Source organism: Protopterus annectens, chromosome 5.part0 (assembly GCF_019279795.1).
Source record: "Protopterus annectens isolate FY-2018-M chromosome 5.part0, PAN1.0, whole genome shotgun sequence".
Lineage (NCBI taxonomy): Eukaryota > Metazoa > Chordata > Ceratodontiformes > Protopteridae > Protopterus > Protopterus annectens.
In genome coordinates, this window is record NC_056735.1 from 1,617,035,533 (window position 1) to 1,617,061,973 (window position 26,441).

The 26,441-nt window shown below is 39.2% G+C and overlaps 1 protein-coding gene across 1 annotated transcript in view; it reads left to right on the plus strand.

Moving 5' to 3' along the window:
- The window catches only part of NIT2 (nitrilase family member 2), a 570,156-nt gene that overhangs the window by 89,888 nt on the left and 453,827 nt on the right, over nucleotides 1-26,441 (plus strand). Inside the window, exon 4 of the mRNA XM_044071381.1 lies at nucleotides 16,013-16,101. Coding sequence (XP_043927316.1) covers nucleotides 16,013-16,101 — 89 coding nt within the window. The remainder of the gene's footprint in view (nucleotides 1-16,012; nucleotides 16,102-26,441) is intronic.

The following is a 26,441-nucleotide window of genomic DNA, read 5'->3' on the forward strand; positions in this document are numbered from 1 at the left end:
ACTAGTGACATATGCCGCAGGATCAGAAGGAAAGGCTATTTCAAAGCAGACTATTTCAAAGTGGATAAGCCACTGCATTCATTTCTGCTACTTACACCATGGTAAACCTGTGCCCAAGGGCGTTAGGTCTCATTCCACCAGAGCTGCAGCTACTTCAGCAGCCTTTCTCAGAGGAGTACCAACCAAAGACATTCTAGAGGCTGCTACTTGGAGTTCTGTTCACAACTTTACAAAGCATTATCATTTGCCTCTCTACTCTAAGTCCAGGGCAGGCTTTGCCACTGCAGTTCTGCAGGGCCTTATAGCCACACCTAATGCTGTGTAGCTCCAGCCTCCCAACCATAGCTTTGGGATTCTTAGCATGCGGTAGTGGTTTTAGTCAGCCTGGCTAGGACTTATATGTATATATATATATATATATATATATATATATATATATATATATATATATACACACACACACATATATGTATATTTTTCTGTTTTTTGAGCTGCTCATCTGGCACCAAAAACATGCTTTGATTTAGTAGAAATCCATGGCTAGTCTTTTTTTCTGGGGTAGAACATATCCTGTAAAGGTAAGAGGAAGTTAGAGATTTACTAAAATTCCATGTTGCAGTCTGCCTTGAGGTGATTAAGTATCCAGTATTAGTAAGCCCATGTCATAACAGAGGATGTTATGTGATCCTATCATTGCCTATTCTGAATGATGATTCGATCCCTCGGCTTCGACTCGGCTGCCCTTCGCTTATGCCCGCCTGAGAGTCTCTTATGGCTGACTCATATCCCACCCGTCCCCAGATCCAGTCCCCAGTCCCCCCTTGCCGGCGTGGTCTCGAGCTGCGAGGAGCTGGCTGCTGCTTGCTGGGCTGGTTAACAGCTTTTACTTTTTTTTGGTCACATTTTTTTTTTTTTTTGCTGTTGTCGGCTTTTTTTATCCTTTTTTATGCGTTTGGATTGTTGTGTTGTTTGTTGTGTGATTTTGTTTTGACTTGTTTTATTTCCATCCAGGGCCAGGGGTCAACCTTTGAAAACTTTCTTTTTCAGGGTCTCTTTAGTAAGTAGATAGAGTTCCCTGTTATTGCTAGTGTTTGTGTTAAACTATAACTGTAAGCTTAGATTTATCTGGCGAATCTATCTATATATATATATATAGTTGTTTAATTTCCTGTCAAAAGTTGTTTAACATCATGTCTCAAACCCCTAGCCCCCGGCTTTAAAAAAAATTGAAATGTGGTTTTAAGATGTGTCTATTACTGATGATCATTTCTGTGTGTATTGTGTCTAGCAAAGCACTTGCAGGAGTCATGCAGCGCGTGTCACGCTTTTTCCGGAGTCATCACTCAGGACAGATGGGTGCTTGATCATTGCCGGAGGAGGTTCTTTTGACACCTGGAGAAAGATTGAGACCAGCAGAATGTTGGACCAAACTCCAATCTCCAAATGGAAATCCAAATTCGAAAAAATCCGTTACAATCCATTCTTCGTTGTTGATGAAGGATCCATTTTTTGGGCTCATAGACATAGACCTCGGGCATACATTATCACATACCCATATAAGCGTCGTCCAGAAGGTATCTGGTCAACCTGTCAGTCAGTCATTACCAATTTTGTTTCTCCTTTGGTCTCACCACAGCCCCCCCCAGGGTGTTCACCAAGTTTGGCAGTAGTGGCGGCTCACTGAAAGTCTGGGATTCCAAGTGTTTCCCGACGCCTCTGAAGAAGACATTACATGAGGATTGGCTCTTGTCAACTCAATCATCAAATCCTTTTCAGGATCCCTCCTCAATCATCACATCATGATACGGAAATAGATGCCTCCCAGATAGGGCATTGGCATTGTCTGGAGCCCAAGCTAGGGCCTGGGCTGGCAAAGCTCCTCTCTTCTCCTCGATGCGTGATGGTGATTGGCTGTACTCTATCCCTTAGGCCTTACACAAGTTTCTTCCTTCCTCGGGCTTCATCGCCATCCACACACACACGTAACGGTGGTGGTTTCTGATCTGAACAAACAGAGGGGACAGATCGTACCCCAAGTCCTATGGTCTCTAAACGTCTCCTAGCACGCCAGGTTTTCAAAAGAGATGGGGGATGGGGCTGCTGCGACCCTGCTGTTGCTCCACAAAACACCAAGTGCCAGAGGTTTAGGTTCTTCTGATTCCCACATCAGGAAGTACCAGCCATGGATGCTCTAGCACAAAATTCTGGGTCTTCAATGATTCTGATTGCCCCCCATACAGCGCAAATCCAGATATATGGTCACTTGCCTGAAAAAAGCATGCAGTCTGCGATCACGGACCTTAGACCTGATCCCAGATTTGCTAATCCATCATCGGGACATTGGCATCAGTCCTTCAATCTAAAATTGACAGCTTGGCTCCTCAATTGCCAACCTTAGTCCAGAGGCACACACTAGACCGGAAGTTGTTCACATTCACACCTGACCACAAACCCACACTAACCCAATTGTACCTCACTAACAAATTGAGACCCCTCAGTAAGTGGAAGAGGTTTGGCATCTGACCTATGCTCAAGGCTGTCCCAGAGGTTTTGAAATTCCCCAGAGGTTTTGAAACATCATCCTTCTGTCTCAACATTAAAGTCCTCTCAGCAACTCCATCTTAATAAATTATCTGAATCCTCTATCTCCGAGTCCACGGATCCTCCTTTCTAAAGAGTTCATTGGGTTATGGTCTGTTAAGAAGACCACCACACATGTTGCCCACCTGTTTTTCTTGTCTTGGTGCCGTGATCTTGATTTGTGCCTTGACCCGACACATCTTTGGGCTGCGCATGCTTATGCGCAATTAAAATATCTGTCTTAAGCGGCATTCTTAGGCTATTACTCTGCAAGAAAAGTCTCTCAGAGCTTCAAGCTGTCTATATTACCCACACGTGATTTGTTTTCCCAAGGATAGAAAGATATCACTTTTTCCTAAGTCCTTTGTTGTCCCAAAGTCTGTTCTAGTTTCTGTCTTCAACCTTCTCTAGAGCTACCAGTTTTCTTTGAAAATTCTCTCTAATGAAGCAGAATAATACATTTCCATCACATGATGCAATTACTATTTAGACAGGACTTTAGAGCAAACCATTAAGTCAGACCAGTTGTTTGTGTCCTTCTCCAGATAATAAAAGTGGTGGCCAAACCATTACAAAAGCTACAATCTCAAAATGGATCAGAGATTGCAACTTCAGCCTATTTCTTCTCTATATAAACAACACATCATCTATCAAAAGCTCATTCTACCAGAGCTATGGCTACTTCTATAGCCTTTCATCAAACCCCATCATTCATGAATGGAGATGATGGATCCCAAACATCTGAAGTTATGGTGAGTACATAACTAAAAGTTTTGATTCGTGACAGCCCAGTACAAGACAATTTTGTTTTTGGGATGATAACATTTTGCAGAGCAAATAGAACATTTAACACTGTGGTCACATTAAATTAAGACTGGGGGAGTAAGTTAGGGGAAGTTGCATCTAGCCAGAAGGTTGAGCAGGGTCAGAATAGAATTACCTCTAGTGGTGTTTGGTCTGACTGGCTGGTAAACTAATTGTTTAAAATGGTGCTCATGAAGTGCAAGAAATGGTAAGAGATTAGCCTTTCCTCCTAGTGTAGAAAAAAATCAAGGTGGATTTGTTTTTGGATGTGTTGTGAAGAAAGAAAAAAAGATCACATTTGGTAAAGACTTAATATTGGTGGTTGATGTATCAGTAATAAAAGGGGTGGTTACCTTATTTGTCTCTTGTTTACAGTTGCGCATTTGGGTTTGAGCATTGTAGGAGAAGAGGACTTAATTCATGGAGTGCTTTTGTGACATTGACTACTGTTGAAATTCAGCTGAGACTTTTTTAACTTGAGTTACAACATTATCATAAATACAGAGTTTAACAGTGATCTGATGAATGTGTATGGCTGTATAAGTAACCTTATAACAGTAGATATTGTAATAGATTACTGCTGCAGTAGCCACCAGATTGAAGCACATGAAACAAATTCACATGTCAACTTCGATTGCTGTATCATAAAATAGTAGAAACCCAAAAACTGTGCTGTGAGCTTTTCAGCCATTTGCAGTGTACTAGCATTGTTGGTAATGTGGCTGCAAACCACAAACTGCCATGAACCGATAGCGGAGAGGCAACAGGTAAACTCTTGGGATTATTTGAACGGCCATTGGAGAGGGAGAGGAAGGAAGAATTCCTATTACCACTGGTAAGAGATGATGCTGACACCAACATTATTTTTGAATTCAGTGGACTCAGAGTTTATAATTACAGTGACATTTTTTCAACAGACTTACATGGAAAATTATTTTCCAAAGGTTTTAATTTTATTCCACATCTCAGAAATAATTTGATGGAGAATATTTTGGACTTGAAAATGTTTGGAAGAAAGATCAACTTAAAACTGTTAATAGGAAATAGTAATAATGAAATAACTTCTGATAGTGGTGTTTCAGCTTTGCATAGATCTCGTACCTACAACCTCCCACTGCTACCCCGTTGGCATTATTTGAAAAACTCTGAATTTGATTTAAGGGCATATCACACAGAGGCGGCTAAGCTGAAGGAGTTTAATTTAAGTAGGGATGAACAAAGACTTTTGTCAGACTTATCTAATAATAAGGAAATAAGAACCATGAAGTCTGACAGGGGGTAGGGTAGTAATCATGGACCATCATGAACATGCAGGCAAAATGTTAATATTTTTTACAAGATAGTGATTACTTTACATCAGTATTTTTGATGTGAACATTACTAGTCATTGATTGGATTTACCTTTGGAGGAACTCTTCCTGGAATATTCTTTTAGTCCTGAAGAAATTAAATATTTAAAAGCTAAGATGAAGTGCACAAAATTCCACCATTAATAGAATACATCAAATTCTACTACTACCTTTTTGTCTTTTACATACACTATAGAGAGTGGAAGTTGTAACTGTTTGGATATACAACTTTACAAAAACAACAATACTAATCAATTTGAGTCAACTATTTATAAGCAACCAACTGATTCAAATAGCTTCCTTCACTTTGATAGTACCCTTACTGGCAGAAAAGGAATTTGGTCAGATGATTAGATTGTCAAGGTTAATAACTGACGAGTAACTATATAGGGAATTTAACATTTTAAAAGACATGTTTAAACAAAGAAATTATCTGAAAGAACTTATCGAAGAACAAGAAACATTAGTTTTAAGGGAAAGATATACCCAATACCCTCTGCTGTTAAGGCTCTCTGAGTCACAGTTGGGATCAGAATAAATGAGTTTAACCGCAGCATTAATTACATGATGACTTCTGACCACAACTCTTTTACTACCAGGAAAATAACAGAAAAAGAAATGGAGTACAGTATTTGGGGCATTTGAATTGACCAAGCAACTAGGACCTAGTTATTAAAAGGGGCAAGAAGATGAAAAATTGGTTTGAAAGGAAAAACAGTTCTGGGAATGGTTCTTATAAATCAGGAAAAATGAAAACATGCGAGCATGCAGAGTGTAGATTCATAAATGAGACTACCAATATTGTTTTAGAGAATTTCAACAGGGTACTGCTTTACAAGGTAACTATGATTGTAATACGAGGGGTGTAGTTTATGTAGCAACCTGTGTGTCATCCACCACATTCTATATAGGAAAACAGAACTAACTTAAAAACAGAATTTAACAACATGCATATGCCATGAGGAGGCAAGACAAGACAAATTCACTTTATAGACATAGCACGATTTGCCCGAATTTTAAGAATTTTTTTTTTTGTATTTTGCAAAAAGGTAGAGGTTAATATTAGGGTTGGTAACTGGTCATCAGACTTGGAATATAGAGAAACTTACTATCAGGTACTATTGAATGCTACCCAATCTCCAGGAATAAACAATAGAATTTCCATTAGTAGTTTACTATCACTAAAAGCTGACAGAATTTAAGTGTTAATAGAAATTTTATATTTCTTAACACATAATACACATATATTTATTTTCTATTTTCAGCTGGTTATGTATTTGGTTTAACCATTTTTGTACTTATTATACATATTTTTTCCAACTTATATTTTACAATGACTACCTTTTAACACATACAAGATGAAAGTGTTATTTCAATCTAGATTGATTTTCATTTTAATTTTTAATTAAAGTTGCATTTTGATTGGATAATGATAGCAATATAAGGGGAAGTTTGTGTCTTCTTGACTGCAGTGATCATGTTGGTTCATTGACAATTGTTTTCAAGGCTCTTTTTTATTTTAAGTATATTACCATAACTTTGAAACATATAGGAAGGAGGAAAATTTAGGACCCCTGGAGAATAGTCATAGCAAAGCTTGTTCTGGACTTGAAATAGGAGTCCAGTTTATAATGATTTGTGAAAGTATGTATAGAAGACCAAGCTGCTGCCTCTAGAATACTTCTAGATGCCAGCCTTTTCCAGAAAGTCACAGAAGAAGCCAAAGCCTTGGTAGAGTGGCCCTAAGCATGCCTGGAAGTGGCTTACTATGGAGAGAGTAGTAAAAATAAATAGCACCAGACACCAACTAGAACTTGTCTGCTTTGATACTGGTTGCCCATTTTTTCCTAACCTTCATAGGACACAAATAACTAATTTACTTTCCTGAATGACTTCTTTCTGTCCAGGTGGTATCTGAGTTGCCTGTGGACATCCCAGAGTTATGTAAGGTTCTTTGTCCCTTGTTTTTAGGTTCTTGAAAGAATCCAGGAGATTAATAGATTGGCTCAAAGTAAACTGTAAACTCTAGGCATAAAAAATAATTTCTTTTTAAGGAAACCTTATCCTTGTGGGAAATGCTGTAGGGTTGACTTACCATAAAAGTTTGTAACTCAGATACTCTTCTTTCTGGAGTCAGAACAATGAGCAGCACATTTTCACAAGTAAAGAACTTCAAATCAGCTTGATTATCTGGTTCATGGAGGAAGTGTCACTTTTTCAAGCACAAAATTAGTTACCAATGAAGAGCCACCTGTTTTCTAGTTGTACAGATATGTAAGACCCCTTTCAAAAACTGCTTGATTTGAGGTCAGGTAGAAAGGGGGTGGGGTGTGATTTATGGGCAGACAAGCAGAAATGTCTGAAATATGAATCTTCATAGATGAATAAGAAGTGACAAAGGACAATAACATACAAATAATCTAGAACCAGAGGTATCCAGGCCTTAAGTGGGTTCTGGTTCTTAGCATGGCACCAACTAGATCATTTCTTCCACTTATGCATGTATGATTTTCTAGTAGCAGTACTTTAGTACCTGCTACACATCCTATAAAAAAAAAAACATGCCTTAAGGGTATCAAAACTCTGTCATCCACACAGTCAGCTGAATTGTTTTCAGGTTGGGGTGTATCAGAAAAAGAAAAATAACTGTCTTGTATAAGTAAATCCAGTGGGAAAGCTTGTGGTATTTGCCCCTGACCAACTAAAAAAAAAAAAAAAAAAAAAACAAGAGAGATCAACTATTGCCTGAGCTGACATGGAGTCTTCATCACTGCCACTATTTTTGGAGAGTCCTTCTGGGTCTTTAGAATAACTTTTGGTATCAGTGAACGGATAGAAAATATGAGAAAATTCCTGTCCATGGGAACGAGAAGACATTTACCTTCCAGGCCTGTTTGCAAGGAATCAGGGAGCGATTTCTTTAGCAGTATGTTTTGAAAGGAGGCAAACAGATCTATTTGAGGTGTTCCACACAGTTGGATCAATTCCTGGAAGGTCCTTGTGTATAATTTCCATTTGTGAGGGTCTGTCCTAGTCCTGTTCAACTTGTCTGCAATAATATTTTGCTCTGATGGAATGTGTAAAGAGTCAAACTGACCTAAGTTGTCACATTCTAGGCCATCATGACAAGTCTGTAAAGAGGGAAGGATGTGGTACCCTCTTGTTTTGTTTGTATACCATATCACTGTGATGTTGTCTGTGATAACTTGAAGAGATCCTGGGGACAAGAGATGATTTAAAGCCTTCAAAGCATTGATTATTGCCTGCATGTCTTTAACATTGATGTGATTTTGTCCGTCCTGCTTGTTCCTCAGAACTTGCACTTTCCCATCATTTGGATACAATCCCCCAGCAAAATCTGATGCATCTGTTGTAGTGGAGTGAATGTGATTTGGAAGGGAGAAGGGTAGACCTGGATTGAGTGGGAAGCCCCACAATATTGCCCTTCTCACAAATGCCAGCACATGAATCTGAAAACTTAAAAGGGTGTTTGATGCTAAGACTAGACTAACCTCTGAGGCATCACTGAGTTTTTCTCATCTGAAGTCTGGCTAAGGGAATCATGAGAATCCTAAATGACATAAAACCCATAGTCTTGAGAAATTCTTTGACAGATGCCAGAGACTGGTTGGAAAGATGAAGATTTTTTTTTCTGTATAGTTCTACTTTTGTCCACAGGAAGAAAAACTTTTCCTAGGGAAATATCCAGAAGACATCCCAGAAAACTGTTCTATGTGAAAGGATAAGAGATGATTTCTGTATGTTTTCTTGCAAACCCAGACTGAGTAGGAGACCTCCTGATGCAAATGAGAGAATCTTGACAGTTGGAAAGAGTGTAAATATAAGACAGTCATCAATGTAGAAAAGATGTGAATGCCTTGAAGTTTGTAGTAAGAAGCCAGACACTTTGTAAATATCCTTGGTGCAGTGAGAGTAAAACAGAGAACTGATAATGTAAGCCAGACTCAGAAAATCTTTGAAAACGTCTGAAAATTTTGCCAGTAGGAATGTGATGGTAAGCATGTTTTAAGTCTTAATGTTTCTGTGAAACTAAGTGAAGGAATGAAAGATGACCGGGTTTGAAGGGTAACATTTTGAACTTTGAGATTGTGACACAGAGCTTGAAAAAGGAGATGTCTAGGACTGGTTTCCATATTCTGTCTTTTTTTTTTTTGCATTAGGAAAGTCTTTGAATGAAAACCTTTGCCCAACTGAGCTGAGGGCACTAGCTGTATGACCCCCTGAGACAACACTTGCTCCAAAACTGAAGGAAACCAGGAAATGCAGTTAATTCGATAAGGAGGAATCCGCTAAAAAGGAGTAAGAAACTCCCATTGCCATCTGCTCCCCAGTTAGATGATTGTCATATCCCATTTTTTCTGAAAACTGACACCACTGGGGAAGATGAAGACCAAGACTGAGGGATAAGTTGCTGGGGTGGGGTTTGGTAACTTGGAGAGGCAAACAGTCATTCTAATTTGTCTGAACTGCCTTTAGTTCTTTGAGACTTTCCCTTTTCTTTTTAAAGCCTCCTAGCCATTATGTTTTAAAATTTTGTTTTCTGAGGTGCAAATTTGGAGGGAAAGTTTGTATAAAATTTAGAAATGGAGGGCTGGAAAATTTGGGTCACCCTTAAATCAGTTTTCTTCTTTCATTAAATATTTTAATAACCTCAGCAGTAGAAGCGCCAAACAGAACATCCTTGTCAACAGAAGCATTTTAAAATCTCATTTTAATGTCTTCTAGTAAGTTTTGAGAACATAATTCAGCAAATCTTTTCATAAGTGACCACACAGCAGCTGATCTGGTGCAACATCAACAGAATCATAAGAACATGAGTATTTGGCTACATCACAAACAGAAACAATTAAAGCATTTAGTGAATTCTTCACTTCAGAAGAGGGGAGGTTAATAGGCGATGTTGTTGTGTACTGGCTCACCGGCAGTTTCGTGCAGGAGTGGGCGTGGTCAGGATGATTGACAAGCCTAATGTCTGTGAAGTGGAATGGAAATAAGGCATGATTTACATGCCATGCATATTAGCTTATGACATTATGCATATAATGAATTTATATAAGCAGCTCTGAATACTGTAAGTACCTTCAGACCACCCGTTTGAGATTAGTGCATACCCCTCAACCTCTTCGAGCAAGAAGTATGGACAAAGCCATAAGTAAAAGAGGGACAAAGGCCCCAAAATAGGGACAATTTTTAAGTATTGCTCTTGCAAACATAGAAAGTTGATAGAATAACAGGTTTTGCATTATTTTCTGAAGGGTATAAAGTCTGAAACTCAAATGTATGTCATTATTTTCTAACTTTAATCTTTAATGAATGTATAACCCAATCTGTGATTTTTTTGGCATTGCTAAAAGTGAAGCTTGCCCTACCCTTTACACTATGTATGCATGCAGTTTTGGTTTCCTTCCCTTGCTGTAGTTGGATTGTTAATGTTTTCAAGCGAGACATTAAACTACTCTATTAATCTTAAGTATTCTTTTTTTTTATTATTTTAACTTTTTTATTGTGTATATTTTTTCAGTTTGTATTTCCATTTGGATTTAATGTTGCACTACATATTTTCAAGAGAACTTTGTATACAGCTGAAGGACAATTGAACTGAAATGATAGCGTTAAGAGCAGAATGTGGAGCTCTGAAGTACAAGCTCATCTCGGTGAATAATTGCTTGAGAGCTTGATTAACAACTTACAACTGTACTTAATTATACCCGGCTTTTACTGGTAGTGTAATTTTTGAGTTATGGGCCTTAACTCTGTGCTCATATTACGAATGTATGTATATCTTTCGGCTTATCCCGATTAGGGGTCGCCACAGTGGAACTCCAGTCCGCTAATGATCGGCAGTTGATTTTTATGGTGCCGAGTTGCCAGCCCAATGCCCAACCTTCAAAGAATGCACACCCATTCATGCACACATGAAAAGTCAGCTGGACCTGGATTTCTGTATTATAAGAGCACTATGTTTACAGGCTGATCAACATTTCTGTAATTTATTCTAATATAATTTGGCACATTTGTTTGGCATAGTATGTTTTGGTGTTAACGAGTTTAGGGCTGAGAGTGCTTTGGTGCTTCTTTAGTGGAGTATATTAATTTTGTTACAGTTGCTTTAATTTTGTTGTATACCTATTCATGGGATCATAATTCCGCATGCAAGATGATGGATGAAGAATGAATATTCGTGCGGGTGAGAACCACATCATAATGAATATTCATTAGTACAGATTTACATCAACCAGCTGGGGCTAGGTTTGGGCGGTGTTTGCTACTGCGCATTTGGTGAGCCAGTGCACTACAACATCGCCAGTAGTTAGCTCTCTCATATTCTGAAACAAAGCCAATGAGAAGTTTAACATATGAGTCTAGCAGTTTAAAATTCTAAAAGTTAAAGTAGCATAAAATTAAACTTTCTTCCTAGTTCTGTCAAAAGCTTTTCCATCCTTGTCAAGGGAATAGGATTAACAAAAACAAGGTGTTTAGCAGCAGACATTTTAGACAAGTAAGCAATTGCAGGTTCTGCTGTGTGATTAAGAAACAAATTTGAGTCTGAGGTACTTTTCTATTAGACTTTTTATGGGAAAGAGGCTTTCAGGCATATTGCAAGCTGTTAAAAAAATTTCTAGCACTTATACAACATGAAGGACAGCAACAGGCTGTAGAATATGCAGTTGCAAAAAATAATATTTTTGCTGGGAAAGTGGGATTTCATTCTGTTCCCACTGAAAATAACTTTAATTTTAGCTAAGATCTCAGAAAAAGATGGCTGTTCTGGAGGGAGATCAGAAGCAGAAGTAACACTTTCCTCAGACTCTTCTTAATCTTGAGGTGAGCTCACTGAAGAAAAACACTCCCCCTCTATTCCTTTTCTTCTGACTGAGAATCTATGCCAAAATGAAAGGGAACTCTCTCTTTCTCTGTCTCTCACACACACACACACACACACACACACACACACACACACACACACACACACACACACACACACACACACACACACACACACACACACACACACACACACACACACCTTGCTGCAGCAAGTTTTTAAATATACTGAGGGTAAACAATGAGTCTCTAGAGAAATTTTGGCCACCAGTGATGTAAAACAAAGCAGTTAACATCTGTAGCACTCTGTTTACCTTGGAACAAAGACCTACTACCACAGCAGTGCGACAAAATGTAAACCAGTTCCCCATAGCGTGTTCTAAATATACTAATGGTAAAAAGGGGAGATTCTTGAGAAGCACTGATCATTAATGATCACCAGTGATGCAATACAAAAGCAGTTAACACCCCTAGCACTCCAGTGGTCACTGGCAGTTTGTAATGGGAGAATTTTGAGCAGCCATCCAGCATGCTTGATTTCTGGGAGGCTCTTCAGGCTGTACTTTGGCGTACGAGATAAGGATTTTCATTTTGTAAAATGTGCCTACACTGCTATCCTCCATGTTTATGCAGAATATAAGGAAGGTAGAAGAGAAAGGCGTTACTTAGCAGCAAAATACTTATTTCCCTAGTGTTCTTATAGAAGTAAGTGAAAAAACAGAATTTGATACATTAAAAATGGAAATTAATTCTTTGCAGTATTCCTAGCAAGTCTTCCCTATCCATAATAAGAGGGACAGGAGATAAAAAAATAAACATTCAGAATGTTTTTGATTTTTTTCCCAGGAGGCACTCTGGAAATAGACAGAGCCATGGTAAGAGGTTCTAGTTCAGGTATCTGGTCTTCTAGCCTGGCTATATGACATGGTTTTACCTGCTCCTTCACCAAGACCAACAAGATCGGTTTTGTCTTGCCCACCGAGGACAACTCTACAGCCGCAGAGGATGTATCTGTGTTTTCCCCAGGGACATACCAGAGGGACTGAGAAACATTGATGAGAGGTCCAAAGAACTAAGTCTGGCTACAGAAAAGGCACGTATTGGAGGGGCTGAAACAGTAAAGGAGCCTGCCCAACACCCAAAGATTCCTTTTCTTCTTCATCTTCTTCTTCTTCGCGCAGGAAGGGACTGGAAGAACCAAGAAGAACAGTAACTGCTCCATGGTCTAGCTAAAAAAGAAGACTGAAAAACAGGTGGCTGAGCCTTTAAGAGTCTGCAAACCTTCTGACAGAAAAATTAATTCTTTCAGTAGAACAAGGTGGTTTGGGATTACCTGATTTGATCAAAGTGGAAAGGGGTGATGATAAAACAGGGCAAAGCTTAAGAGACAAGGAGACACTGGGATTTTGGATACAGATCCTTAAGGAGAATGACAATAACCATGCAGAAGTAAGGATCTTAAGGATTCATAATGTTGCAGAAACATATTCTAAAACCTAAGCCAACATGGGAATTGTGAAGAGATTCTACAAATAGGGATGACTGCAATTAGGGATACAGACATTAGGCAAGAGGGGGGATGGAATTTACTGGAGAAAACTGACAAAGGAACCAAGGTTTGTTTGTGTCTTTTGGCTTTTCCCGGTTAGGGGTCGCCACAGCGGAACTCCAGTCCGCTAATGATTGGCAGTAGATTTTTTACGTGTCGAGTTTTCCAGCCCTGATGCACAACCTTCAACGAAGGTACGCCCATTCACGCATGCTTCCACACAGAAGACGCTCTAGCTGAGAATCGAATGGCACAACATCTTGCTGTGAGGTGACAACGCTACCGCAGCACCACTAAGGTATTGGGAGCAAATAATTAGAGAGGGAATGGTAATAGAATGGGAAGAGGCCAATAATTTATTTAGACTGCAGGTTAGGGATTACCTTCCCTATCAAGGATTGATATCAGAGTATAGGCAAAGAGAAATAAATAGGTGGGTCCTAAACGAAAGACCCATACTGGTAGAGTTTTTAGTAGAATCTAGAACAGAAGCTGCCATTAAAAAGGGAATACTTAGTAGAGCATATAAAATATTTTGTGATGACTATAAATCAATCAGAGGAGGTTAGAAAGGATTGGGAAGAGAGACTGGTTAAGTAATTCACAAAGAAACAATGGAGGGGATATGTATCTCTCCCAGATATGCAACATAGTTTAGAAGATTTAAGATCTTTGTGTGTAAGTGTTTACATTTGTATTTTATACCCCAAGTAGATTCCATATAATTTTTCCTCAAGTCAGTAGCAAAGTTGAAGGTGTGATGGGGAAGAAAGAAATAATTGGGAAACATATTTTTTGGGAATGTAATGAGTGGGCAGACTTAAAAATTCCCTGCAGACTACTCTGTCATAAATACTGAGTGAGTAAATTGGTATAACTAAGAAAATGATTTTGTGAGCTACAGAATCGGAATTGCCTAGATATAGTAAGGCCTTGCTGAGTCTAATTATGGTGGCTGCCAAAAAAAAAAAATTACTAGAAAATCAAAGTCTAAACCGATTGTACTAGAAAAAGTGAATATAGTAACAGATATGAAACAACTGGAAATGGGATCTTTAGAAAAGGGTAGGAGCAAATTACATAGAAAATTTGGGAATTGTGGGAACAATACATGCAGAATAATCTTTTGAATTAGGAATGAGGTTTAAGGGAAGTCAGGAATTGAATGAGCTATGTAATGTTTTACTGACAGTGACTGGATAGATTATAAGTGATGTATAATATTTGTAACTAAAATATGACATTATGGTTTGTTTTCCCTTATTCAAATGTATGATTACCTATGTCATAAGTGATAATTAAAAAAAAAGATGTTTCTTGTTAAAAAAAAAAAAAAAAAAAAAAATTGAGGTAAAAGCAGTAAATGTCAGTTCCCAAAAACACAATCTCCTGCTCCTAACAGTCTAATTCTACAACATATAAACTCCCCCACAAAAAGAATGGCTGTGCATAAAACAAAAAAACACACTTTTTAGTATAAAATAAATTTCTTTCACAGAAAAAACATAGTTTTCCTCAAAAATCGAGTAGTGTAAGTTTTTTACCAGAAGGGTGCTTCATTTACCCATCCTTGATGGATTGTTAGCCAACTGTGAGTTTTTTAGCAAAAATACATTTATTTCGCAGAAAAAGCATAGTTTTCCTCAAAAGTCAAGTAGTGTTTTTCCTCAGAAAGGTCGTCCTTCTACCCAGTCTTGATGAATCGTTAGCCAACTGTGAGTTCCACAAAGCCTGCAGAGGGAGTGCACTTCAGTGGCAAGAAAGCTGTGAAGCTTTTGGCATTCAAATTGCCTTCTTTTGTGGCATGGAAGATGTTCTGAAGCTTTGGAAGCTTTCTGGTGGTCATATCCTGGGTAAAATATAACCCAAATAGCTTAGGCTGCTACAGCAATGCTCTAGTGTAGACCGTTTCTACACAGTCACTGCCTCTGAGGCATGGCTGCACTGATGCAGCGCAGCTACTTATTGGTAGTGTATAAATGAGATGCACATAATCAACATGTTTCCAGGTTTACTGAACTGCAAAAGTTACTGTTTGTCATTACCTTTTGCACCTGAGTTGGTGCCTGTTTATTCTTCACTAACCAAGTCTAGTAACCACCGGTCTTAATATGCTTGCCTGCTTTTCTGCATAGCCTGAGAGCTTTGTATACCTTGGAGGTAGTTGTATGTCTTACTAATGTTCTATAGTGTACTACAGATATTGTTAGTCTTGAACCTAGAGTGACAGTGAGTTTCTCTGTTTTCGGTAATCCACTGTGATCTTCTTGCACTCTTGCCTGCTTTTTCAGAGTTCCACAATATGGAGGTGGAAATTGAGACTGGGAATCTATAGTTTTTGGATTTATTAACCTTGTTTATGGCTTTGTCCATCTTTGTAGTTTTCTGACAGTTCATTTGTATATTTCTATATAGTACAAATGTTAAGCTAAAGATTTTTATTACTGTGATATACAGTTTCTATTTTAATTTTTTAATTGTGTTTATTAGAAAGGAACATTCCACCGAGCATCACATTTCACTTGTCAAACAGCTAGATGATTTTTTGCAGCATGTTTAAAGAAATTTGCTAAGAGTCTTGACTCACCTCATTGTTTAAGAACTGTTTGTCTATTGCTCTTTATGAATGCTCTGATTTTATATTGATAAATGCATTAAAGCTTCATAGTGTAAAGAGAACATGAACCTTATTTAAGTTAAAATAAGAACCTAGTTTCATTAGATGACAGAAAATATAGCTGACGTGAATACTCTCTTCTTAATGATAAGAAAAGTAACAAAGGAATACCTGTTCTAGTTGAAGTCCTTTTTACACTCCATTTTAGGTTTTGTTTTCATTTACTTTTACTTTTGAAACACGTCCTTACTTCCATCTAAATTGTAGGTTCCATTCCGGAAGACGATAGTGGGAAACTGTACAACACATGTGGTGTGTTTGCACCAGACGGAACCATGCTGCTGAAACACAGGAAGGTTAGTTTAGCCTTTTTAGTCTGTATCTTAACAACTTGGCTTTTTCAGTAAGAATGTGGGACTAGAACTTACCTAGTGAATCTTGGCATAATTGCTCACTGTTCATCAAGATTACGAGTGTTCTATGTCATGTGCAAGGTAAGCCAACCTTGATGTGCCTGTTATTCCTTTCCTTTGTAATATAAAAGAAAAAAAATGCATAAATGTATAGGATTATCTGTGGATAGGTATAGCTGATAATGTTACTAAAATGTATAATTTGGACATCTGGAGAGTTCAGATCTGTGTGAGTACCAGGACCCTAATCCAAAAGACAGATGAGCTGGGGGTTGTCATGAGGAATAGGATAACATGACTGTTTTGGTAACTTTGTTTAATAGCAAGAGTCCATATGTAATGATAAACTTGTTTAGGAGATTGTCTTGCATGATTACTGTATGTTAAGAGACATGGCTGACAAGAAGAGGGTAGAAAATAGAAGAAGAGAAGAGAAATGAAAAATATATAGGAGGGATGTGATGTATGGAAGTTACTCTTTGTAGTATGTGGAGTGCAGTGATTATGGTCTGAAATTTGACAAAGATAAGCCAGTTGTACAAAACTGCAGTGTGAGACCCAGTCGTGACATAATGGGTTGAGCATCTCTGAACACTTCATAGCTTGGTCTTACACTGCGACATATATGGCAGCCACCACAGAACAGCACTGAAACCTTTGTTATAGCTGTAAACAAGATAATGTACTTCCCTCTGCCACACAGTGTGTGATTAACTGCTTTTAAAGGAGTTGTCTGTGTTGGAGCGCAAAGTGTTATAGCTTTCAGTATTGTAAAATGCTCTTCACTCCTACATTTTGTTTTTGCAACTAGTAGTATATTGGGGCAGCTAAACCACCATGCTCCATGAGTTGTATTCAGGTTTCTCCAGTCCTAACTTATCAACATGGATATCAAGCTTTGCCTGTCAAGCTTCACTTTGTCCAGCTCTCTCGGTGAATTTCTTGGCTTTTGTCACTAACACAACAAGCTGGTTATATCAGTATACCTGATAATAATCCCATGTATTAAAGTCAGATGAAAAAGTGGATAAGGTCTCTACCTGGGTCCCTATTAAGTCGGCGAACGCACTAAATTGCGAAAGCTTCTTAATCGAACCTACTTATCCAAAATGGCAAAATGCTGAAAGCACGGAACAGCGTTTTTGGGACTTTGCCATTTCCTCCACTGTGGTGCAATCTCGGAGTTAGTATATTTAAGTAGGGGGGGTGTAGGGGGCACAGCCCCCCATGTTGGGGGGTGTGGGGTGCGAAGCCCCCCACTTTATTTTGTGGGTTTTTTTTTTTAAAGGATCAGCGATTTTTTTTCCCTGGGAAAAAAATCGCTGATCTGTTTGACATTTTGTTTTTTGCTGTTAGTGGGTCGATTTATATAGCGTTTGCAATTTAGTGCGTTCGCTTATATAATATAGACCCCTCTACCTAGGTGTGGTTTAGAGACTAGCAGCTGATTTAGAAAAAAAAATGGATAAGGAGATAATGATAACCATTAGGAGGGCATTGTAAGATTGTGAGATGGCATTGGGTGGAGACTTGAGTAATACAGATGAGGAATGGTGTCTGTCACAGAGGTATTGACCAGGAGCACATTTATGTTGGTTTCCGTCACCATACCTTCTTCAAGCTAACCATAAAAATCAACCCAACAGTAGGAAGTGTGGGTCTGAGCTTGATGTAATGGAGATGGTGTCATGCAGATGACCTAGGGGACAATGAGCTGGCATTTTAAAATTACAGAAGTACTTATAAAATCATGTCTGCTTATTTTAGAGGGTAATAGTTTGGAAATGTGAAATACTTGAAGGAAATATTAATGAACATGGAATATGGTCTGGAGTTGAACAGTTTGTGCCCTTTAATATTAATATGTGGATTATCGGAATGTCAGCATCACATAGTAAGTAGGCTGGTAAAGGGAAAACTAAGCTGGAATTTTTTTCAGGGAGGGGAGATAAGAATAAGTAAGTGTGCATTTAGTTGGTGAAAGGTGGGAGAGTCAGAAGAAAAGAGGAAAAGAGGCCAATAAGATACTAAATGAGATAGTTAAGGATATCTATGATGTCTCCACCACACCATTAGTATCCAATCCAATGGGTTTAGGTGTGATCATGAAGGTAGGCAGTTTGATTTGGGCATGAATTGTAATGTATTGAAGATCATCTTGACTGTGTTGTGCTTGGGGACCATGTAGAAGTCTGCCAGGTGACTTTGTAGAATATGTCAACAAGATGATGGTGAATATTTTATTTACACTGTAAATGTATGGGGCTTTATGATTTATTTATTTAGCCTTTTTATAAATGAGTACCTTCAGTGCTGGCATTAGTTGAACTGCTTATTGGGAGGGAATATATAGAAATGTTTAATGTATATTTATTTTGCTTTACTGTACTTTCTTTGCCTCTCCTGCCAGCTGATCATCAGACCCCTCATGATCAATGGACCCTTTGCTCCCCATCACTAGTGTGAGAGTCTGCTGAGAGAAATTGGCATTTAGGTAGTCATCAGGAGCAATTCAGGTTTGTCATGCTTGTGCTTTATCTCCCTGCATGCACTTGGCAAAGCACTGTGGGGAGGATTGTGCAATAGGCTGACCATAGAGGCTGTCCTCTGTCTTCCACAAGGGGCATTCCTTCCAGTTAGCCTTGCCTGTTCCCAGGAAGCAAGAGTGGTAGTTTCTCCAGGTCTCCAGCACTGAGGTTGCACTAACTCCTTGATGGGCATTCCCTCTGTTCCTTAAGGAATGTTGCCATCAAACATCCTCACCCACTGACCCCTGAAGCACAGGAATTGGTTTCTCTGGTCTCCATTAGAGAAATTGCTTATTTCCTATTATTCCCGAGACCATACAAGCTATCCCACCTGTACCAGAAGAGGCGAGTGGGTTATGCCCCTTCACTCCTCCTCCTCTTTGAATTGAAAATTCATCTGAGACTTCTTATGTTTTGCTTTCAAAAACACTTAAGCATTTTCATTCTATTCATTAGTTATTTTTTTTTATTTCAGTCTATTGCTTTATACTTTAAGATCTTTCTGATTATGACTTCTTGAGATACATCAGTTAAATAAAAAAAAAACAGTTATGTCATGTAATATAAAGCTTCCAGTACCCAGCATGGAATCAGACTTTGCTTTTTATGATAACTGTCTTGCTTGGTTCCCATTTTTTTAGCTGCCCCTCATTCTAAAAACATGTGTCTTATAAATAGCTGCCCACTGTGTCTAACTACCATTTCATTACAAATATCAAAATTTTGTATAATCAAGCCAAGAACACAGTATGAGTACTGAATAAGGTGAACATGGTAATTGATTAATTATCTCAGGTAGGACACTACAAAGATCGAATTTAAATAGATATGATTAATGGAATGTAAACAGTTCCACACCAATAGCCTCAAAATCAGTCTTTCTGCTGCTTAAAACTCAGTAAAGCAGAGGAAAGTCTTCATTAGTAGTCTTTTCAGTATAAATGACTGAGTGTTAATCTCCTCCTGAGGATTACTCTTTTGGAGAGACTTTGCATACTTTAAGGGAACATTTTCACTGGGAGAGTCAGGACTTCTCTGATGAAAAAAGAGGCTTAGGGATTTCCTTCTTCCTCAGCATAGGCCTTTGGCAATTCCTCCTGTTTTAGACATCGTTGATGATGTGTTCTCGGAATCAAGCATGGCTCCTGATTCCCTGCCTCCAGCTCCTAGTAAGCCAGACAGATATTACAGGGTTCCTGACTCCCACAAATTTCTTTTCAAAAATCCTGCTGCTGATCCTGAGACTATTTCTCAGGGTCCCAAGGGTGTAAAGGCTTCTACAGCCAAAAATCCTACCTTCAGATAGAGAATCCAGGGTGTTGGATAGATGGGGTAAGAAAGTTTATACGTCTGCAACCCTGGCAATCAGGGCTTTAAACTGCCAATTTCATATGCTTAAATATCAACAGCATGTTATGGGATTACTGAAACAGAAAATTATGTTGATTTCTGATTGTGTGGAAAATAAAGAGTTACAGGATTTATTGCATTCAGCAGAACAGGTTGGAAAGCATACTTTGCAATGTGGTTTTGATTCCTTGGAGGCCTCTTGTAGGGCCCCCATTACTGGATCTGTGATAAGAAGGCATGTCTGGCTCAAGGAGCAAAATCTGCCTGATCATGTTAAAGCTAAATTGTTGGATGCCCCTTTGTAGCATGATACTCTGTTTGGTAATAAGGCAGAAGAGGTATTAAAGAAAATGGAAGACAAAGCTAAATCTATGCAAACTGTAAAAGATTTCTTGCAAGTGCAGCCACCCAGGTTCAGTAGGCACTGGCCTACTAAAAATTGGTCCTTTCCTGTGTCCAGCAGAGCCAATCAAGGCAAACTCAGGCGCTCAAATGGCTCCAGATATCAATCACAGGGATCTTACAGGTCAAAGCAATGGGGTGCCTCCACCTCCAAATCTGGAGGTAATAAAGCACAACCTTACAGTAAGCAGTCTCAATGACTTCCCTCTACCATCTCCAAGCACTTATCTTTTGGCAGCCCCCTTGGGGGGGGGAACTAGCACTTCATGCGCAAAATTGGCAGTTAATAACCCAGGACAAGTGGGTATTAAACATAGTATCCCAGGGGTACAGATTTAATTTCCATACTTTGCCAATTCCAAACGGATGGCCGGATCAGCCACAAAACCAGTGGGCAGAGGCCCAGAAACAAGCCATGTCCCTCATGGATATGGGGGCTATTCAACCGGTACCAGAAAAGGAAAAAGGACAAGGATTTTATTCAAGACTATTCCTGGTACCCAGAAAAGACAATTCATGGCGTCCAATACGATTCTGAACACGTTCCTGGACATTCCAAAATTCAAAATGTTGACTTTACAACAGCTACTGCCTATGCTAGGCAAGAATGCTTGGTTAGTAACTAGACTTAAAAGAGGCATACTTGCATATCCCAATAAGGGAATCTTGCAGAAGATACCTCCGCTTCAAAGCAGGTGGTTTGCATTATCAATTCTTTGCACTGCCCTTTGGCTTATCTACAGCACTCAGGGTCTTTACAAAGTGTCTGGCACCAATAATTGCATTCTGCAGACAAAGAAACATTCAAATTTATCCTTGTCTGGACAATTGTCTCATTCAGGTAGAGGACAAGGACACTCTTCTTCAACATCTGGTGTTTGTAAAAAGGCTTCTATCATGCCTAGGGTACACCATAAATGAAAAGAAATCACAACTGGTACCCTCTCAAATAATTACATTCCTGGGTGCAAGCTTGAATACAACTGCCCAGATGGCTTACCTCACGCCAGACAAACAAATACAATTGACAACATACTTCAAACAAATGGCAACAAAAACCCAGTTATCTGCAAGACAAATTCTGCAGGCTTTGGGGTTCATGGCATCCTGCATTCTACTAGTTCCATATGCGAGACTGCATTTGAAGAGACTTCAATGGCACCTTAAAAGTTTATGGAGTCAACATTGTCACAGCCTGGAAACAATGATTCCTCTCATTCCCTGCCTACAACAGGAGTTTCTTTGGTGGGCAAAGACATGTCACCAGAACAAGGGAATGTCATTCACTCTACCCCCTGCCACTCAAACCCTAACTACAGACGCATCAGACTATGCTTGGGGGGCCCACCTGGCAGGGAGATGCATTCAGGTGCCAATGGAACCCAAACCAAATCATCTGCATATCAACCAGAAAGAAATGCTAGCTGTTCAGAATGCTCTGACAGCCTTCAAGGACTTACTTCATCCAAGACAACTACTGATAAAGACTGACAACACCACAGTTATGTGGTACATAAACAAGCAGGGGGGTGCCCATTCCTACCCCCCTTTGCAGACTAGCCATGGCCTTGTGGAACACAGCCTTGACTTACCAAATGCATCTTCAAGCTCAATTCCTGCCAGGAAAGCAAAATACTCTGGCAGACGACCTAAGCAGAAATCTTATGGATCCGCACGAATGGAAACTAGATCCACAAATCTTCAGCATGTTAACACAGAAATGGGGAAGCCCAGACATAGATCTATTTGCCTCTCCCCAAAACTATCAGTTGGACAAATTCTGCACAAGAACTTATCACAAAAAAGCATGGAAAGTGGATGCTCTGTCCTTCAGCTGGAAAAACCTATCAGTCTATGCCTTTCCCCCGCTGCCTCTACTCTCCAAGGTCTTACTAAAAGTCAGACAAGAAAAAACAAAAATGATTCTAATTGCTCTGGACTGACCTCGCCAACACTGGTACCCGCTTCTAAGGAATATGTCACACCTTCCTCCGTGGTACTTGCCTCAAACACCTCATCTACTGTCTCAGCAGAACTATCAAATTCTGCACACTCCGCTCCAAACTCTGAATCTTGCAGCATGACTAATCAATTGATTATTCAAACTACACCTCTCAGTAAACCTGTGATCGATGTCATTTTGGAAGCCAGAAGGCCTAGTACTCGAAAATCTTATGCTGATAAATGGAAGAGATTCTGTTCTTGGAACAAAGCAAAAGGAATAGACACAGCAAGGCCCAATATTCCTCAGATTTTACAATATCTAACTGAGATGCTTGACAAGGGCCTATCTTTTTGTTCAATAAAAATCCATGCCCGCCATCTCGCCTCATTACAACACAGAGCCTCCCCTGTTTTCTCATCCACTGCTAAAACAGTATCTCAGAGGGGCCAAAAATTTAAGGCATCCCAGGAGAGCACCAACTTCTGCATGGGATCTCAATTTTGTGCTGGAAAAACTCACCCTGCCTCCTTTTGAACCAGCAGCTACTGCAGATATAAAATTTCTATCTTGGAAGACAGCTTTTCTTTTGGCAGTTACTTCAGCTAGAAGGGTTTGGAACTACAGGCTCTCATGGCACTGGAGCCGTTCATTACATTCTACTCAGACAGGGTGTCCCTCAGGACCAACCCTTCCTTTATGCCTAAGGTGTAACAGTGTGGCTCTTAACCAGACCATTCACCTGCCAACTTTTTTCCCAAATCCGCAGAACAAGGGGGAGAGGATTCTGCATTCATTGGATGTGCACAGACAACTAAGATTCTACTTAAACAGGACAAAATCTCTAAGAAAGTCTGAGCAACTACTGGTAGCATTTGCTGCAGGATCAGAGGGAAAGGCTATATCAAAGCAGACTATTTCTAAATGGATAAGCCACTGCATTTGTTTCTGCTATTTGCACCATGGTAAACCTGTGCCCAAGGGGATCAGATCCCATTCCACCAGGGCTGCCTCCACTTCAGCAGCTTTTTTCAGAGGAGTCCCAACCAAAGACATTCTAGAAGCTGCAACTTGGAGCTCTGTTCATACGTTCACAAAGCATTGTCAGTTACCTCTCTTCTCAAAATCTAGGGCAGGCTTTGCCACTGCAGTCCTCCAGGGCCTTATAGCTGCTCCTAATGCTGTTTAGGTCCATCCTCCCATCCATAGCTTTGGGATTCTACCCAAATGTAATGACTGCAACAGTGAAACACGAAGAACATAATACAGTTGTGTACACTTACCATAAATGTAGATATTCAAATGTATTCACTGTTGCAGTCTAGGTTACCCACCCACCATCCCCCATTCTATACCTTTTCTTTCATTCACTATATTCAAAATTTATTTATTTATTTTATTTTGTTTTTGTTAACCGGGAGGGTCCGACTGGACACAGGTCCATTTTCAGCAGAGGCCCGGGGAGAAAAGCTCCATGTTACAATATTAGGTTAATACAATTCTAAGCAATTAATGAAATTTAAAGTAGTACAGGGAACATTTACATGACAAGTGATACATCTAGTAGAATGAACAATTATTACAAAACAGTGTTTTTTTTCCTTCACATTCACAAAAACATTAATAATTTTACATTCACAATACATTTATGCATTTGTATAACTGAGAAGTAAATAAATGCCCATACTGGCAAAATTAAAGAATAGGTATAGGTAAGATGAGAGTAAGAGGAGTTATTTTAGGTTTTATACTATTTTCAGATACAGATTATAGCCATTATCAGGTTTGGGTTGTAGTAAAGAAAAGTACAAGTGTTGGTATGTTTTCTGCTAAAGGACTAATGATATGTTTGAATGAATATGCAAGGACATCAACAGGGCTAAGTAAGGGAAAAGTTAGAGTGTAACAGAATCCTTGCAACTGAGCATAGTTATTGTTACCCTGGGGTGTAGCAAGAGCAGAGCCAATTATTAGAATAATGGGATTTCAGGAGGTGTTTGAATTTGGTACTAGAAGTAGTGCTAGTTATAATGTTTGGGAGTGAGTTCCAGGTTTGGGTTGTTATGCAGGCAAAGAGAGATTTACCTGCTTCATTTTTATGTCTTATTACTTGAATGAGATTTTGGTTACTAGATCTTAGGGCTCTAGTGGTGGTGCAGGGCTGAATTAGCTGTTGGAGAGCAGGTGTTTTCTCAGGGTAGTAGTAGGGTTTATGTGCAACTGTGGCTTGATTAAGTCTTAGCTGCTGAGGAAGTTCCAGCCACTTGAGTTGCATTAGGGAAAGACAGTGATGGGACCTATTTCTGGAGTCTGTTGCGAATTTGGCAATTTTGTTGTAGTAGGATTCCATTTTGTGAAGTTCAGTCTGGTGAAGGTTAGTTAAGATAGGGGAAGCATAAAGAAGGATGGAGAGGAGGTGGCTTCTTGCAATAGTGGCTTTGGTCTGTTTAGTCATGAACTTTTTGTTTCTATAGAGGAGACCTAGTTTTCTGTTTACTTTTTTGATGGTTTGTGCTATATGGATCTAAAATTTTAGGTGATTATCAATCTGTACTCCTAGTAGTTTTGTGTGGTTGGTGGGTGTGATTTGAATATTGTTTTTGGAGTTTATGATGAGGCTATAGTTTGAATTGGATGATCTGCCAGGGGTGAATAGGATTAGTTTAGTTTTCTTTGGATTGAGAATAAGTTGTATTTTAGTAAACCAGGTTTCTCCTAGAGTAAAGTTGAGTTGGGTAAGGGTGTATAGTTCTTTTATGCTGGGGGCAGCACATATTATGGTGGTGTCATCAGCATATTGAACTACTGTGGCAGTGGGCAGTGAAGAGGAGATGTTGTTAGTGAAGAGGGAGAACAGCAGTGGGCCAAGGATTGATCCCTGAGGGACTCCTTTGGAAACTGGTAAGAGGGAGGACAGCTTTTCTTGCCAGAGAATTGCTTGTTGGCATTCTGATAGATAGATATTAAACCACAGTATAGTGGAGGAGCATATATTGAGACTAGATAGAGTATTGAGGAGCATGTTGTGATTAACCATATCAAAGGCTGTTGATAAGTCGAGGAAGATGGAAGATACGTAAAGACCTTGGTTTCTATAGTGGTTGACTGTATTGGTATAGGATAGAAGGGCAGTGGTTGTGCTGTGGGAGTGTCTGAAGCTGTGTTGGGAGTTGGATAGTAGTTTGTTTTGTTGGAGATATTGCATTAGTTGCAAGTGGACAACTCTTTCAAGAATTTTTGATAAGTGTGATAGTATGGCTATAGGACGATAGTTGGTCAGCTCTAAGGAGTTGCCTCCTTTGTGCAAAGGGACAATGTGGGAAGTTTTCCAGAGGGTAGGAACTATGTGTTCTGAAATTGATCTATTTATGAGAATAGACACTGGGTATGATATGGTTCTGCTGCTATCTGAAGGAAATCTGCAGGAAGTTTATCGGCAGCTAGTGTGGTTGGTTTTAGCTTCCTAAGGAGGTTTGCAATCATTTTAGTGGACACTGGCTGTGGGGAAAAGCTAGAGATGTTATTTTTTGTATTACTGTTGGTTGTAGTGGATGATTGTATAGTAGTGCCATTATTTTTCTGGGTATTGGCTAGATTTTGAACTGTTTCTGTAAAGAATTTATTAAATTGTGTAGGAATATCATCCTGGTTGTTTGGCAGTACAGGGGTGGGAGTGGATGCTTTCCCAGGGTGAAGTAGTCTATTAATGGAAGTCCAGAATTTTTGGGGGTTGTGGCTATATTTATCCTGTAGATTTTTATAGTAGTTGGACTTGTCTAGTTTAGTTAACCTCTTGACTTTATTACGTAGTTCAATGTACTTTAACCTTGGAGTAGTACTTTTATCTTTGTGGGATGCTATCCAGAATTTGTCCCTTTTTTTCACTGTCTTTTTTGTCTCTTTGGTAAGCCATGGGGCATGGTGGGTTTTTGCTGTAATGGATCTAGAGGGGGCATGATGGTCTAGGATGTGTCAGAAGGTTGAGTTAAAGTACTGTACAGCTTCATTGAGAGGTAGTTATTTAAGAGGGAGCCAGTTACAACAACTTAGTGCTTTGTTAA